We start from the raw sequence: 17,938 nt of genomic DNA on the forward strand, positions 1-17,938 counted from the left end.
GCTATCTGGTTTACTGCCTGCTTTTTATTATTTATGTATATATTTGGCTATGCTGGGTCTTCGTCTCTGCGTGCAGGCTTTCTCTAGTTGCAGTGGATGGACTTCTCGTTGTGGTGGCTTTCATCTCGTTGCAGAGCACGGGCTCTAGGCACACAGGCTCAGTAGTTGTGTACGGGCTTAGTTGCCCCACAGCATGTGGAATATTCCCAGACCAGGAATCAAACCTGTGTCCCCAGCATTGGTGGGCTGATTCTTAACCCCTGGACCACCAGAGAAGTCCTACTGCCTGCTTTTTCCCCAAGCAAAATCTCTGAGCCAGGGATCTGGAGTTTGGGGCGGGAAAGGGTGATGGCACATTTCTCTCTGAGTGACATCCCAGTTCCAGAAGCTGAGCTCGCAGTGTGGGGTGGGGATTGGATAGCAACCTGAAGTGCTCCTGGCTTGCCTCTCTTGGCATGGAACCACTGTGCACAAATTCGGGCAAAGGCGATAAGGCCTCCAGCACTCTCAGTGTGCTCTGCCCCCAGTAGAGCCTTCTTACTATGATTGGGAGCCACCAGTTTCAGCTGCACTTGCTGGGAACTTACCTACAGCAACAGGTAGCTGGAGGCAGAATGAGAAACACTGACATCATGCTTTTCCTGGGAAGAAACCCCACCCTCGGGAGCTAGAGGAAGAGAGTACCCTGGTTTTGACTGCAGCAGCCTGGAGTAGAATCATTTTCTTGTTCATCTCTGAGGGTGGAAGTAAGGAGTAGTATTGGTTCAAATACCAGCTATTTTTGCCTTTCTTACCAAATTTTTGTAGACCTTCTTGGATAGATGCTTCTTTATTTGCTCTTTGTCTTTAGTACCATTTCCAGAGGCTTTGAATGGTTGTAATAATTTTTTTTTAATTTACACTTAAAGGTGTGTCTTTTTATTTCCTCTCAAGTTTTCTTTTTTTGGCCACACCCCATGGCATACAGGATATTAGTTCCCTCCCCAGGGATCAAACCCTCACCTACTGCAGTGGAAGTGCTAAGTCTTAACCACTGGACCCCCAGGGAAGTCCCTGAATGGTTGTTTTTAAATACTTGTAACAGATTTCACTGTTAGATGGACACACTGTTAGTGTGTCAGCAGAGCATACCAGAAGTTTTCACTTAGCCTCATTTTTATCTCTCTTTACTAGTTGGTTGAAGCTGTGTTTCCCAGTTCACATTCCAGAAGAAGCCAGGCTGCTTTACTTGTTACTCTGGTAACACAGTCTCTGCTGGGACCTTTGGCTCTTTCATCTCATTGGTTCTCCTGCTGTGTGTGGATGTGGCCTCCCCTCCACGGAGAGCCGCCCAGCTAAACAGATGATTCTGAGTAAGCCAGCTGTTGGCATTTAGAGGCAGTCCTTTATATTGCAGGACATTTAGTATCTTGGTTCCAAAGCATTAAATAAAATGGTAGTAACATACCCTCTCCAGTCATTGCTAACCAAAGGGCCTTTGCATTCACAAACGCCCCCTTAGGGGAGGACTCAGAACCACCCTCAGGTTGAGAACACTGAAATGGACAAATGAGGCAAAAATAAGAAAGGAAGCAATACGTGTCCAACAAAATGAAAATTAGTAATTAAAATATAAAGAGAACATTTCTAAGAATGGCAATGCAGCCATTACAGTTGTTTCCAAAAAAATATTTTGTGAAATGGGAGAATTCAGTGTGTTACTTGAAAGATACCGGCCATTAAATTGTGATTCTAGATCCTTATTTACTGTTTTAAAGTAAATTCACACAGAGAAGAGATTGAGAGGAAATTTCTCGTAAAAAATGTAAATAATGGTGATATTTGGGTTGTGTTGTTGAAGGTGATTTTAATATACTTTTCTGTGTTTGCACATTAATATTTGAAATCATAGGAAAATAACTAGAATAACTGTCCCATCATTTTATATAGTTACCTATTTTTATTAGCATGCATCAAATAACTAAATATATTTAAAAATTACATAAAGGGCACATACAAAGGACTGTAGGAGGATGGGAGGGTGGGCTAAGTAGACTCTGAGGAGTGACTGACATTACCAGATAGAGAAGCCAGTTAGAGGTTGTGGTGATAATTCTAGCTGGAGAGAACCACAGGTTTAAAGGCCTAGGACTGAGAAGCACTTGTGTTTCAGGAGTATTATGGCTGGAAAGTAGGTTTACTCCTAGGTGTTGTATTCTTTTTGATGCAGTGGTAAATAGAATCACTGTTTGAGGTTTCTCTTTCTGATCTTTCGTTCTTGTGTATAGAAAGGCAACAGATTTTCTGAGTATTAATTTTGTAACCTGCAAATTTACCACATTCACTGATGAGTTCTCGTAGTTTTCTGGTAGCATCTTTAGAATCTTCATGTCATCTGCAAACAGTGACAGTTTAACTTCTTTGGAAACACAATTTTTTAAATAAAGCAATTTGAGCATGAATGCAACCTAGTTATAACTAGTTGCCAGTTCTAATTTTTGTTGTTTTATTTGAATATTCTCTTGAGCAGCATGAAATTAGTTGTGGATTGTGATCAGCTGTTTTTTGTTCCACAGAAAATATATGGAAAGTAATGTGCATTTTAGAATCCACTTAAAAAAAAAAAAAAGAATCCACTTTATAGGTTTTATCTACATAGAAAAGTAATGTTCCCCTCTTGAGGGTCTCCCAGGAAAAAATAGTGTATGGGGCTGTTGAGAAAGAGGTTGTTTGGAAATAGTGCCTGGCTTCTCCTTTTTTGCTGACTGTAGGCAGAGGCTAATGGGCACAAGTATCCATCTTTGGTTGAAGTTGGTGACAGCCCCATTAGCCCCAGCTTTACTTTGAATTGAGAAGAGATAGCAGTCTGCAATGATTTGGGTCTTTGCACAGAAAGGTTGTGCTAATATAAGGAAAGCGTTCCTATGAGGAGTACACTGAAGCCCGTAGAAGATTCTTTTCAGACATTGCTCTCCTTGTTTACCCTATTTGATAGCACTTCTTTCAATTCCATTTATGTCCTTTCTTTGTGTTAGGTTTCAGCCTTTGTCTTTGAGTCTACCAAATTTATGAGAAAAACATTTTGCTTTGGTTCTTTTTTGTTAAGCATTATCTTGTGGGGTTTGTTTTATTTGTATACTGAAGGTAAAAGATAGGTTTTGGGTTACTTTTCTTAAATGGTCTCTTATCTTAAGGTCATTTGTTCATTCATATTATGAAGATAAATGTAAAAACATCACCTTTTAGTGAGGTAGATGCACAAGACGCTCTGGTGACATGAAAGGAGGAGTGACTGACCAGCTCAGCCTGCAGAGATGATGCATCTGAGCTCTGTCTTCAAGGGTGAATGTCTTATAATTAATAATTGGTTGTAGATGATTAGCAACATACAGTGAGTGCTCACAGGCACATACATTTGGTCCTCTCAATAGACCGACCTCTAAGTTATAAATACTATTTCTGACTGTCAGATTGAGGACTTTGGGAAGTTAAGGTAATTTCCCTAAATTTTATAGAAGAAGATGAGCCACGAACCTAGATGGCCTAGATCTTATAGACTCTTAAGTCCACATTGTGAACTCATATTGCTCAGAATCCATTCTACCTAGAGAGAAGGATGAAAGAGGCTTCAGGAAGGGGGTATTTTTGCCTCATGTTGAGATATGAAAAGGACAAGCTGAGGTGAAAACATGGAGTAATGTAGTGAATCTGTAGTTCCATGTGTCTGCAGTAAAATTTTAATGTGCAGTTAGAGTCACTTGGATTAGATGTCAAAATGCAGATTCTTTGACCCCCTTCCCCAGATTTACTATCTAAATACCTGGAGAGGAGAAGCACAAAATCTGTGTTTTCACCAAAGCTTCCCAGGTGATTCTTAATGCAAGAGTTTGGGAACTGCTGGTGCAGTGCATAGAGTTGATGCTGGTGAAAGGGCAGAAGCGAGTCTGGAGAGGTAGACGGGAGTTTGCTTCATCATTATAAACTTTTTATTTTTATTTACTTATTTGTTTTTGGCTGTGCTGGGTCTTCATTGCTACGTGGACTTTTATCTAGTGGCGGCCAGCAGGGGCTACTTTCTGGTGTGCGGGCTTCTTACTGCACTGACTGCTCTTGTGGAGCATGGGCTCTAGGGGGCGCGGGCTTCAGTAATTGTGGCTCCCAGGCTTTAGAGCAGAGACTCAGTAGTTGTACATGGGCTTAGTTGCTCTGAGGCATGTGGAATCCTCCCAGACCAGGGATCAAACCTGTGTCTCCTGCACTGGCAGGCAGATTCTTTACCACTGAGTCACCAGGGAAGTCCCATCATTATAAACTCCTAAACTTTGTGTAGACATTTTCTTTTTCTAGTACCCAGCAGAAGTGTTTTTGTTTTTGACTGATTCTAAGATCAACCAGCTTTTGACAAAAGACACTCAGGTATATATCTTTTTTTTATTATGTGTATGATTGCTGTAAAGCTGGAGTTTCACAAAGTCAAAAGCCTTGCAGCCCTTCAGGAGCTACACTGGATTAACAGCATTGTGTAATAAAAACTGGATTTCTCAGATCCTTCCTTATGCTCTTACAGTGATATGTATTGTCAAAGCTCCACAATGAGGATTTAAAATTTATCTTCTTGAACTAAGATCCAGTGAAATATGTTTTGGAAAATGTTCCTGTAAATACTTCCTCATGGAATTTACTATGTGACTTGGTGTTGAATGTTTTACCAATTTATGATGAAGGGTTGGTCTGCAAGTTCAACTCTTTTGAGTTTAATTCTTTTAATTAATAAGGAGGAAACAGTTGTCCTCAGTTTTTTGGTTCTTTACAAGGACTTCTATTTGACATTCTTATACTTCTTTGAAATTTACAAACTGATACTTGCTTTATATCATTTTGATTAATTATTTTTAATTTAGGATGTTAATTATCTCTGCATATTGTGGCACTGGTCGTAAGGAATCTGTTACCATTTGCTGAGACGAACAACCAATTCATCAACCAATTCATTCACTATGGGTAACCACTATAGTGTAAATGATTTTAAGAGCGGGATATGAGGCATTATAGACATGTCTAAAGCCTCTAAGGACTGTTAGAGAGCTCAGTTTCTCTGAGAGTTAAAATTGGGGATCCTTTTATATTAAGAAATAGTGTTTAAATGGCACGTGTTTGCACTGAGTTGCTCAGTTGTATCGACTCTTTGCGACTCTATGGACTGTAGCCCGTCAGGCTTCTCTGTCAGTGGGATTCTCCAGGCAAGAATACTGTAGTAGGTTGCCATTTCCTATTCCAGGGGATCTTCCAGACCCAGGGATTGAAGCTACATCTCTCTATCTCCTGCATTGGCAGGCGGATTCTTTACCACTGGGCCACCTGGGAATCCCACTGTTTATTTGTTGATATCAAATATGACTTTTAAAAAGCATTTTTTAAAATATTTTTTTAAGTTTAAAACTTAATTGCTGAAACCAGTCTAAAGTTTTTTTAATATCATTTTGATAACTTCTAAGTTTTACCATATAATTTCTAATGTACTCTTTTCCCAAGTCTTAGAATGTATTCGCCGAAGTACATTGTCTACCTTGATTCTATCCATCAGTACTTTCTTACCATGGTGACTTCCCACTTTCCCTCCATTGTGCCACACCTGATGGGTAGATACTCAGATTCTTACAAATCTCCTCAAAAATTGATGAGAATTCACAAGTTTCACAGTCGTTATCACATGTCGTGTCCTTGGTCGGGAAGTCCAGGGTAAAGTGTAATAGATGCGTTTTGGAATGACTGCTCAGTTCATGGCCTCTCTTCTTTCTTTGGGAGTCTTTCTGTCTTCTTCCTTTCTCCCAGCGCTGCGCCTCTGCTTTGGCTATAACCTGTTGGACATCCTCTATTGCCATGACCTGTTAGATCATCTCTTCTGGGCACTTAAAATTGAGGTCCAGGGCACCAAAATTTATCAGTGGTGAGAGCTAAGTCTCTAGTGAAAGGTCCTTGAGTTCCCTTTCTGAGCTCTCTGAACTGCCCTGGTTCCTACCCTTCTAGAGCCTTTAACCATTCATCCCGCTGTGATTCTGGAAAGATTGTTCTGGAGTTAGCCTGAAATGATTTGTGTTGTTTGCAGCTGAAATAAATTGAGTCATAAGAACATGTCATGAGTATGTTATTGAAAGCATTCTGAAAGGCAGTTAACAATTTTCCCTTTTGCCTCCTGCTTTAGTTACCTCTGCTGGTACCTGTATCTTTTGCCTTCCACCCTCAATAATGTAGTTAACTTCTTAACTCTGTCATCACCAATAATTAAATACCTGTTGTCTGCACACCTTTTATGGCTTAGTTTCATATAAATCACTTCCTGGCTTTCAGAATATCACCTTTGTAATAGTGTATGTTATACTATTGTTACTGTATATGTGGCCAGCTCACTAGATAAAACTTCCTTAAGGTCAGGCACTGAGACATGTTCAGCCTTGATTCTTAGCACCTTGTACATGGTAGACTTGAAGCAGATATTTGTTGAGTTAATTATTCCTCACTTTAAATTATTAACATTTAATTCTTATTATTCATTCAATGAATTCTTCCTATGATTTTGTGTATACCAGACACCCTTCTGCGCTCTGAAGCACAGAGTGTGCCTTCTCAGTGACGACAACAGGCCAAAAAATGCCTGCCTGTTTAGGCGTCACACTCTAGATAGTTAATTTTTTCATCTATATTCTTTTAAAACATAAAAAATTAAATTATGAAATACAGCCAAAAGTAAGCTTCTATCCATATATGGAGTACTATATCTTGTACAGTATGAAAAAATTCTGTAATTTCTCCTGTCCTAATTTAATAGATAAATGCCAGTTTTATTGGGGTAACAGGGTGTATGACTGACAAGGAGTACAGTGCTATGCTGTGAGTGACCCATGATAATAAAAGAAAAATACCTTTGGGAAATTTGAAAAATTTATGATTTTAAAAAATTTCTTGAATATGTTATATTTGAATGAATATATTTATAGCAGTTACTATGTCTTTGAAACTTTGCTGTCAAGATGGCAGTGAAATACAGAGGGGGAAAAAGCCCTCAATTTTTTATATTATAAGCTTATTTTATAAGCCTTTCATCTTGTCACTGAATTGTCTTACTACTTAATTATTTCATCCCATGATATGGTGGGCTTATAGTTTGTTTCTTTGCTGCTTGAGAATTGGTTTGTGCTAAAGTAAGTCCAGGTAATGTTCGTCATATATTATAAAGAAAAATACTGGCTCAACATATTTTTAAGGAGGGAAACTCAAACACAGAAGTACTTTACTTTTTAAGCCAGAATATTAATTACCGTATTACGGAGAGTTCAGATACTAGAAGGGAAAAAATTCCCCACATTTTAGTTGTTAGTATTTTGACATGTTTAATTTTACATGTTTTTCTCTGCATTTACAAAAGCACAGCTATAATATACTTGTATCACCTTTGTACCCTAGAGTTTTCAGATTACTTCATGTGATGTTATATGTTAGTATTGTTAGGTTAGTCAGTGTTTTCCCTAAAACTTTTTTTTTTTTTGTGCCAGGGTTACTTGGATGTATGACCAAGACTGCTCTAAACCTCAGTTTTTTTTAAAAAAAAAAATAGCTGAAAAGTTTAACATTTTTACTACCAAACTTTTTTTTTACTTTTCTAATTTTTTCTCCCTTAATTTTTCAGAATGAACCTAGTGATCGAGAAGATAGCCTCAACAAAAGACATCAGGTGACAGACTCTGACAATGATGACCCCTCCAATCTTAATGCCAGTGACTCTGAAAGTGAGGAACTCCAGAGACAAAAGGACAGTGACTCTGAATCTGAAGAGCACGCAGAGCCTCCTGCCAGTGATTCTGAAAATGAAGACGTCAATCACCATGGGAGTGACTCTGAAAGTGAGGAGACCAGGAAATTACCTGCGAGTGACTCTGAAAATGAGGAACTGCTTAATGGACATGCAAGTGACTCAGAAAATGAAGATGTTAGGAAGCCTCCTGCCAGTGATTCAGAAGTTGAAGAGCTCCCCAAAAGTCCTGCCAGTGACTCGGAAACAGAAGGTGCTCCAAAACCTCAAGCCAGTGACTCAGAGAGTGAGGAACCTCCGAGGAACCAAGCCAGTGACTCTGAAAATGAAGAGCTCCCTAAACCTCGAATTAGTGATTCTGAAAGTGAGGAGCTTCCCAAGCCTCGGATCAGTGACTCAGAAAGTGAGGAGCCTCAGAGGACTCAGGCCAGTGACTCTGAAAATGAGGAGCTTCCCAAACCCCGAATCAGTGACTCAGAAAGTGAGGACCCGCCAAGACAACAAGCCAGCGACTCGGAAAATGAAGAGCTTCCCAAACCCCGTATCAGTGACTCAGAAAGTGAGGATCCCCCACGGCACCAAGCCAGTGACTCGGAAAATGAGGAGCTTCCCAAACCCCGAATAAGTGATTCGGAAAGTGAGGACCCCCCAAGGAACCAGGCCAGTGATTCTGAAAATGAGGAGCTTCCCAAACCCCGAGTCAGTGACTCTGAGAGTGAGGAGCCTCAGAAGGGACCTGCCAGTGATTCAGAAACTGAGGATGCCTCCAGACACAAACAGAAACCAGAGTCTGAGGAGGACAGTGATGGGGAGAATAAGGGAGAGGATACGGAAGTGCAGAATGACTCCCTTCCTGCAGATGCCCATGTAGACAGAAAGCGGTTCAACAGTTCTGACAGCGAGGAGGAAGAACCTAAAAGGGCCAAAATTGACAGTGATGAGGATGAAGAAAAAGAAGGGGAGGAGGAGAAGGTAGCAAAGCGAAAAGCTGCTGTGCTTTCTGATAGTGATGATGAAGAGAAAGCATGTAAGGAATTATTTTGGGCTGTTTATCAGTAGTTTTACTTATTGTCTAAACTTATAATATGAAGCATAGTTCTGGCTTATGCGATCTTAGTTCCCCAACTAGGGATTGAACTCAGGCCCTTGGCAATGAAAGTGCAGCGTCTTAACCACTGGACACCAGGAAATTCCCTCATTGGCAAGTCTTAATATTAAATTTCCTTTGAATTCTTTGAGCAGTATTTGTTAAGTTCTGACTGCTTCAGGTTGATAAGATAGATTGCATGATAATGGCAATATGAAAGATTTACATGAAAATTTTTTGTTTGTTTTTTACTAGAAAGGGTAATGTTCAAGGAAATATGATTACATGAAAACTCAGCTGTATCCAGAGTTAGCGGTGGGTCTCTTTGACAGCTAATGCACTGCATCCCATCCATACAGTGACTGAGCTCCCACGGGTACCTGTCTTCATTTGTTAAACATCATTGAATGCCGGGAAGTTTGTGAAGTACTCTTATTTAGAGACTCAGTGTCTCCACAGAGTATTCCAATCTTTACTACTTGATTACTTTTTGATGAAATATCTTCTTTGGAAGAGACATTCCCCAATACCTGACAGTTATTAAAGGAGAAGGGAAAAGAGCAACATATGTGCAGTTTGAAATTCCGGATTGAGCAGTGATGGATAATTGAGAAATGGGGATTCCACAAAAGAATATCCAAGCCTTAAGAGTTCTGCTAATACTAGGCAGCATGAAAGAGATTCTAGTCTTATTTTCTTCGTTCCCCCAAAGGAAAGGTAGCTATTGATGCCCACTTTATTTTGGTGAAAAACTTCATCTTTTGGCCTCTTTTTCCTAACATCTTCTTAATTGTAAGATGACTCTTGAGTGAATCTTTAAGTTTTTTTTATTCTAAACTGTGTTATAAGACCTTTCATTTTTGCCACATACTGCCATTTTAGAGCATCTGTTGTACGTTCTAACACAGTGACCATGGTGAATAAGATTAATGATGGTTTTCTTTTTCAGCAGCAGCAAAGAAGAGTCGTGTTGTCTCTGATGCAGATGACTCTGACAGTGATGTTATATCGGACAAATCAGGCAAAAGAGAGAAGACGATAGCATCTGACAGTGACGAGGAAGCGGGGAAAGAACTGTCTGATAAGAAAAATGAAGAGAAGGATCTGTTTGGGAGTGATAGTGAGTCAGGGAATGAAGAAGAGTAAGTGACCGTGTAACCCGAACTTCCCAGGGTTCATATAAGGTGGTAGAGAGGAGTTTGTCTTTCAAGTTATTTAAACTTACATTAAAATTCTGTGTTGAAGCGTAATACAGTATACCCTGCCTAATTGCATGGTTGTGGGAGATGAAGGATTTTAATTCTTCAGCTACTGCTGCATAGTACAGCATGGATGAATCTCAAAAACACTCTCTTACAAGTGAAAGAAGTACAGGGGACATGTTATCTAATTCCACTTATATGAAGTGCAGAACAGGCAAAACTAATCTGATGGTAGGTAGAAAGGTGGCTGCCTCTGGGACATTTATATATTGGGCTCACTAGAAAGGGTCACAAAGGAACTTTCTGGGAGATGCAATTGTTCTATTAAGGTAATGGTTACATAAATGTGTGCTTTTGTCAAAACCCATTAAAGTAGACACATGAGACCTACATGTCTTACTATATGTAAATTATACCCTAGTAGAAAAAGGTTTCATGATTCCTATGCAAATGAGAAGAAAACAAATGAAAATTGTTTATATTTCTTTTCTAGAAATCTTATTGCAGACATATTTGGAGAATCTGGTGATGAGGAGGAGGAAGAATTTACAGTAAGTATAAGATGGAAATATTTCCTCTTTATGTTTTTTTTGTTTGTTTTTATGGCAGTGGTTCTCTATTAAGAGATTTCAGTAAGTAAAAATAAACAACTATGATGTATCCAGCAGAATAATCTAGAAAAAAGGTATTCAGAAAGTGAAATGAAATGGTCTACAAAGGCATAAAAGGAATATAACAGGCAAATTGTATTAAGGACAGGAAGGAACACATTAAAGTACAATGAAAAGGCACTTTATAATGCTAGAGACTCACAATAGTTATGGAGCTTCTGATTATAGCAATGGCAGGCAATGTAATTTGTCCTTCTGCTAAGGACATCTACAAAAGCTAGACAAAATGTTTCAAAAAGTTGCTCATCATCATAAAAATGAGATAAAACCCAGCAGAAGGTAGGAACCTAAAGAGGTAAGCTCAGCATTTAGAATTGCTTTCTCTGGGCTATTCATCTAGTCAGGCTGAGAGGATAAGTTTATTTTCAGTTGCCTCAAGGCTCAAGAGACAAAACTTTGAGGTCAGGGCCTGTTGAGGTTAGGTGACCCTGAAAACCCAATGCTCTGGATTGAGACTCCTAAGATTAAGGGCGAACTGGAAGTTAAAATAGCCTTTGCTCAGATTTTAGGCTACCTTTGAGTCATCTAGCAACATGGTTTGCTCAGTCTCAGTCTCAGAAGTTTGATTACTGTGATTAGCCTGTTGGCTGGCTCTCAGGAACCTGATATATTCAAACAGAAATCCTTTCAGGACAGGGACTTCCCTGGCAGTCTATTGATTAAGATTGTGCTTCCACCACACGAAGCTTGGATTTTATCCCTGATCAGGGAACTAAGATCCCATGTGCCAAAACGTTAAAAAAAAAAAAAAAACCTTTCAGGACAAAGTTAACATAATCATAGACCTCAAATTATTTCTGTAGTTTTTCAAATACATAATATGCACTTCACAATTTAAAAGAAAACAGTAGTAACAACAGATGGTAGAAATAGACCTAAGGGCTCTAGATATAGAAATTTTAGATAGTATCTGTGTTCAGCAAGATAAAAGATTAAAAAGTTTCTTAGAGCAAATAGTTGTGTGTGTGTGTGTGTTTAAATATTTGGAACAGAACCAAGTTGAGATTCTGGGGACTTTCCTGGTGGTCCACTGGTTAAGTGTTCACCTTTCAGTGCAGGGGAGGAGGGTTTGATCCTTTTCCAGGGAACTGGGATCCCACGTGTCGCAGAGCAGCTAAAGCCTGTGTGCCGCAACTCCCAAGCCTGCGCACTCTGGAGGCCATCTGCGCACTCTGGAGGCCGTACGCCGCTACTGGAGAGTCATTGGCTGAAAGGAGAGATCCCGCGTGATGCAGCACGGATCCCGTGAACCACACTGGGATGGTTAAATACCAGTGATGGTTAAACCACCACAACCAGGGTGGTTAAATACATTAATTAATTTTTTTATAAACTCTGAAACTGTGAAAATACAGTAACTGAAATTTAAAACTTGGTGGATGAGTTTAACAACAGATTAGACATATTTGACAAGAAAATGAGTGAATTGGAAGGTAAGTTAGAAGGAACTATGTAGAATGAAATACTGAGATATTAGTGTAGAAAATGTAAAAAACATAATGAGAAGGTTTAACAGGGTGAATTGGAATCCTCGAAGGAGAAAGGAAAAATATACGTATATCAGAAGCAGTATTTAAAGAAACAATTCATAAATCATAGAGTCTAGAAATTCTACAGATTACAGGTAGGATAAATACAAACCAATCTGCCCCTAAATACATCACAATAAAATTGCAGGAAAGACTTGAAAGCAGCCAAAGGGTAATAAACAAGCACATTCAGAGAGGAGTGGGTTGCCATGCCCTTCGGGTCCAGGGGATCTTCCCAACCCAGGGATTGAACCCAGGCTTTCTGCATTTCAAGCAGATTCTTTACTGTCTGAGCCACCAGGGAAGCCCTCAGAGAGCAAGTTATTTTAATAGCTGACTTGTCAGCAGAAGTAAGAGAATCCAGTAACTAAAACTTAAGAGTTTTTTGTATTCTACAAAAATGAAGATTCCCTTTTTATTTCATCTTATCAAAATGCCAACTGAAAGAAATTGTAAAAGCAGAAAGAATATCTCAGGCAGAAAGTCAGGGATGCAGGAAGGAAAAAAGAGAAACAAAAGCATGTGGCTCAGTCTAAATGGGTAGTGGTCATACAAGCCAAAGTCACGTTTGGTATGGTTTAAAATATGTTTAAAATTAAAACATGATGGCAGTAGCAAATTGGGCATTTACGTGAAATTGAAATGTTCACAGGTCTTTGCAAAGGTATGTAAAAATACATTAGTAGTCTTTGGTAAGTCAGGATACACATTGTAATCTCTAAAAATACTATTGGAGTGTGTAACTTCCAACCTAATAGGAAAAATGAAATAGTAAAAGCTAGTCAATCCAAAAGAAGGCAAAAAAGAGAAAAATAAAGGAAATACAGAACAGCGGGACAGTTCGAAAGTAGTACACGGTAAGATAGCAGATAACAAACTTTGATAATATCACACTGAAATGTATTGAGTGCTCCAGTTAAAGAACAAATTTAAAAAGACTAGATTTTTAAAATGAGTATATTTATACTCATTTCAAAATTTATCCAAAACAGAAGATACAGAAACATTGAAAATAAAAGAATGGAAAAGGATACTCTCTCTGAACACTAACCACAAGAAAGCTGATGTAGCTATATGAATATCAAAGAGTTAGACTTTAAGGCAAAACCCATTGTTTGAGATAAAGAGGGTCACTTTATATTGGAAAAAGGTTTTAAATTGTACCTAGCCATGTACTTAGTAACATGGCTTTAAATACATATAACATATGCAAAGCAAAAATTGACAGAACTGCAAAGAGAATGCACAATTCTGCAAGTGAAATATAAACAATAGAACCATCAGACCAAAAAATACCACCAAAGATAGGAAAGAGTCTCTTTTTTTTTTTTTTTTTAATTTAAAATTTTTGTTTGAACTGGACCTTCGTTATTGTGTGAGGGCTTTCTCTGGTGCAGAGAGCAGGGGCTACTCCAGTTGTGGTTTGTGGGCTTCTCACTGCCGTGGGTTCTCTTGTTGGGGAGCACAGGCTCTAGGCACATAGGTTTCAGTAATTGCAGCATTCAGGCTCAGTAGTTATGGTGCATGGGCTCAGTTGCTCTGTGGCATGTGGAATCTTCCAGACCAGGGACTGAACCCACGTCCCCTGCATTGGCAGGCGGATTCCTATCTGCTATACCACCAGGGAAGTCCGAGAAGTTTCTCTTTTTATATAATCCAGACATAGAAACCCTTTGGAGATTATAAAAGATAAAAATATCTTCTATTCAGTGGCTTGCCTTTTCACTTTCTTAATGGAGTCTTTAATGAGCAAAAGTTTTTTATTGTAAATCTGCTTTACCAATCTTTTGCTTTATGTTGAAGGTTTTTCGAATTGTAGGAAAATTTTACCTATTCCCAGGGTTATAAAAACATTCTTGTGAGTAATTCTTTAGAATCTTGCTTATCTTTTCATTTAACTTATATAGTCTGTCTAGAATGAGTTTTTATGTGCAGTGTGTGGGCTTTCCTGGTGGCTCAGTGGTAAAGAATCTGCCTGCCGATGCAGGAGACACAAGTTAGATCCCTGGTTTGGGAAGATCCCCTGAAGAAGGAACTGGCAACCCACTCCAGTGTTTTTGCCTGGAAAAATCCCATGGGCAGAGGAGCCTTGTGGGCTGCAGTTCATGGAGTTGCAACAGTCAGACGCGACTCAGTGAATAAAAAACAAACAAGTTCAATATGTATGAGATAGTCAAGATTTCTGCCCCCCACCCCCTAGTTGACCCAGATTATTCTTTTCCACTACTCTGTAGTGACATCTTTGTCATAAATCAAGTGTGTATCTTCTAGTCTTTTTCTGAATTATCTTTTCTGTTCATTGGTCTATCCTTGTACTGTTAATGTGTAACTCTGGATATTTGGTTTTTTATGTCCTTTAAGTTTGTTTTTCTCAAAGGTTGCCTTGACTTTTCTTGGTTCTTTGCATTTCCAAATAAAATTTAAACTTTTGCCAAACATAGAAACTATAGACAGCATTTTCTGAATGCAATGTAATTAAAAGTCTGAAACAAAATTGGCAAATAAAACAGCCTTGCCATCCAGAGAAAATTAAAACTTGTTAAACAGTTCTTATGTTGAAAAAGACGTCAGTACTTTCATTACTAAAGCAAGAGAGAATGAAAGTAGATGAATTTAGAGTATAGGTCAAGATGGTAGAAAAATAGCAAATCCAAAGAAAATAGAAAAGAATTCACTCAATGAATGCCAGAGATTGTTGAACATTGCCCTCATGGGGCTTATACTCAACATTAAGCCACATTTACAAGGACAAGATATATTTTTCTAGTGTGGAGAATGGACATCAGCTGATAGGTTCAGTCCAGTGAGAAAAACAGCATACTAGGGAAGGCATTGGGAAGGCTTTTCTAAGTATAATGTGAAAGTTACAAGCTATGAAGAGAAGACTGGCCATTTAAGTTAAAAAATTGTGCCTGGAAAACATTACCATAAACAAAATCAAACTGTGTTTGCAAAACTGTACAGGTGTGAGGATTGTGCTGTTCCTGTCACATAACAAGGGCTGATTTCTCTCATTTTTAAAGAGATTTTCTATACCAGTAAGACAAAGATCCAGTGGGAAAATGGCCACTGGATATTGAGAGTTCACAGAGAAATAATAACAGATAGCTTTGAAACCTGAAAAATGCCCAGCCTTACTCATAATAAGTGGATGCAGAGAAAACTACAGAGATGTCTTTTGTTTTTCTCAGTGCAGAGATTGCTAATGTCAATGCTTGATAACCTGCTGTAGTCATGAGAAGGTGAGGAAACAGGTTCACTTGTGCTTTGCTGGAAGGAGAGTTAATGGTATAACCAATTTGCAGACAATTTGCAGATATTTCTCAAGATTTCAACTACACATATCTAAATGTCAATAGGGAAATATTTAAATTATGGCTGCAATTGTTTGATGAAATCAAAGCCTTAAAAACAAAGGTAGTTTATACCAATATCAGTTTGACTCCAGATTCTTTTGTTAGATGTGAAATGTGCACAACAGTATACCACACTCAGTGTGTATAATAAAAGAATGTAGTAAGTAGAAGTGCTTCTGTAAGCATAAGTGTTTCTGGAAGGAAACAAGAAAACCAGTAACGCTAATGGCTGGAGGGGAAGGAGCTTTTTTGCTATATATCTTTTGGTATGCAAGAGCAGGCAGTTACACGGAAGAGTCTGTAATGAGGTTGTGATAACTGACTAACTTACCCTGCATTTAGGGTTTTAACCAAGAAGATTTGGAAGAAGAAAAAAGTGAAACACAGGTAAAAGAAGCAGAAGATTCAGATTCTGATGATAACATAAAGAGAGGAAAACAGTAAGTTTGTTTTAAGGACTTTGTTAAAGAGAACTTTTAAAATGAGATGAAGACTAACAAACTTTGTTTTTCTTATTTTGGTTCCTGATTAAGTGTAGGAAAGAATCTTCCATTTTTGTTCTCCTGTCTACTTCTCTATATACAGTTGCTATCTTAAAATTATTTGTACTTGCTATTTTTCTTTCATTTGCCCTGTGCTTAGCTATCTTTGTGGAGCTATTTGGTTGTCAGGCTTTTTTAATTCATATCTCAACTTACTTTTCAGTCTGAAAAGTAGCCCAGTAAAAGTTTGTTGAGAAAGAGAAAGTTGATTTAGGAGTCCCGGAGGGGAAAGTTTTAGGTACAGAATACTGCTTGATTGTATTTCACATACTTTTGTTGAGATGATAGGAATCTGTGCAGAAAAATCTGGTGTCTTGAAAGGTGCCAAACATAGAAAGATTTATTAGTTACTGTTAGGGTTATAAAGATGATACTGTAAATAATAGTTTCCTTCTTAATTCCTAGTGACATGCAAGATTTAAGCTGAGAGTTTCCAATACCTTTGGAAATTAAATTATATAAACCGTATCATCTTACTTGGCAGAGAGCATATTAGCTTCCTTGTTAAGTGTAAAGATTCAGGTGAACACTTAAGATGACTTTTTGAGGCTCTTAGCAGATTTGTCGGAGAAGGCAGTGGCACCCCACTCCAGTACTCTTGCCTGGAAAATCCCATGGACAGAGGAGCCTGGTGGGCTGCAGTCCATGGGGTCAGACATGACTGAGCGACTTCACTTTCACTTTTCACTTTCATGCATTGGAGAAGGAAATGGCAACCCACTCCAGTGTTCTTGCCTGGAGAATCCCAGGGACAGGGGAGCCTGGTGGGCCCCCATCTGTGGGGTCACACAGAGTCAGACACGACTGAAGCGACTTAGCAGCAGCAGCAGCAGCAGCAGCAGCAGTATTGTGTTCTGTTAAAAACAATTTTAAAAGTACTTGTACTTTAAAAAAAAAAAGTAGTACTTCATTGAGTTAGAATTTTAAAAATGGTGGTTCTTAACTCTTAAAAGAAGATGTGTATTTAAAAGAGAATTTATATTCTACTTGCTTTTGTGTTACTGCTTAGCATGGACTTTCTGTCAGACTTTGAGATGATGTTACAACGGAAAAAGAGCATGAGTGGCAAGCGCAGACGCAACCGCGATGGTGGCACTTTTATTAGTGATGCTGACGATGTTGTGAGTGCCATGATTGTCAAGATGAATGAAGCTGCTGAGGTGGGTCATTTCCGGCTTCATCCTTCTTTCTCTCACATAATTGGTTATATAGCCTGTTTTGTTTTTTGGCCACACCTTGTGGCTTGCAGGATCTGAGTTCCCCAACCAGGGATTGGACTCATGTCCTTGGCAGTGAAAGCACCAAGTCCAAGCCACTTGAGCACCAGGGAATTCCTGCCTTTAAAAAAAAAAACTTAATTCTTGCTTAATTTACATTAAAGATACTTAATTTTTTTTTTATGATAAGCGTTTAATGTTCCAAATGTTAAACATGGAAATTTTTAGTAGTATGTTTTAGGGGAAAAAAATGAAGACTTGATTATTTAGTAAAATGAGCCTTTTTAGCTGAATTGGTTTGCCTTTTTCATAATATTTTGCTATTTTATTTATTTGGCTACACAGTATGTAATTCCTCAACCAAGGTTCAAACCTGCACCCTCTGCATTGGAAGTATGGCATGTTAACATCTGGACTGCCAGGGAAGTCCCTGGTTTGCTGTTTTTATGGAGGAATGATTTTGCTCTCAGGTTTGGCTAGTTTACCACAAAGTGACGTTTCTTCACATACAAAAAAATTATAAACTTATGTCTAATAGGTTTTAAACT

At 38.6% G+C, this 17,938-nt stretch overlaps 1 protein-coding gene across 8 annotated transcripts in view; it reads left to right on the top strand.

Moving 5' to 3' along the window:
• IWS1 (interacts with SUPT6H, CTD assembly factor 1) overlaps positions 1–17,938 on the top strand; it is a 49,225-nt gene that overhangs the window by 11,354 nt on the left and 19,933 nt on the right. For 4 of the 8 annotated variants that reach the window (XM_061432215.1, XM_061432241.1, XM_061432193.1 and 1 more), the window contains exons 3-7: positions 7,664–8,813; positions 9,823–10,015; positions 10,569–10,626; positions 15,974–16,071; positions 17,183–17,333. In XM_061432215.1, coding sequence (XP_061288199.1) covers positions 7,664–8,813; positions 9,823–10,015; positions 10,569–10,626; positions 15,974–16,071; positions 17,183–17,333 — 1,650 coding nt within the window. The remainder of the gene's footprint in view (positions 1–7,663; positions 8,814–9,822; positions 10,016–10,568; positions 10,627–15,973; positions 16,072–17,182; positions 17,334–17,938) is intronic. The other 4 variants (XM_061432233.1, XM_061432245.1, XM_061432208.1 and 1 more) reach the window with 1 other exon arrangement.

Source organism: Bos javanicus, chromosome 2 (assembly GCF_032452875.1).
Source record: "Bos javanicus breed banteng chromosome 2, ARS-OSU_banteng_1.0, whole genome shotgun sequence".
NCBI classification, from domain to species: Eukaryota; Metazoa; Chordata; class Mammalia; order Artiodactyla; family Bovidae; genus Bos; species Bos javanicus.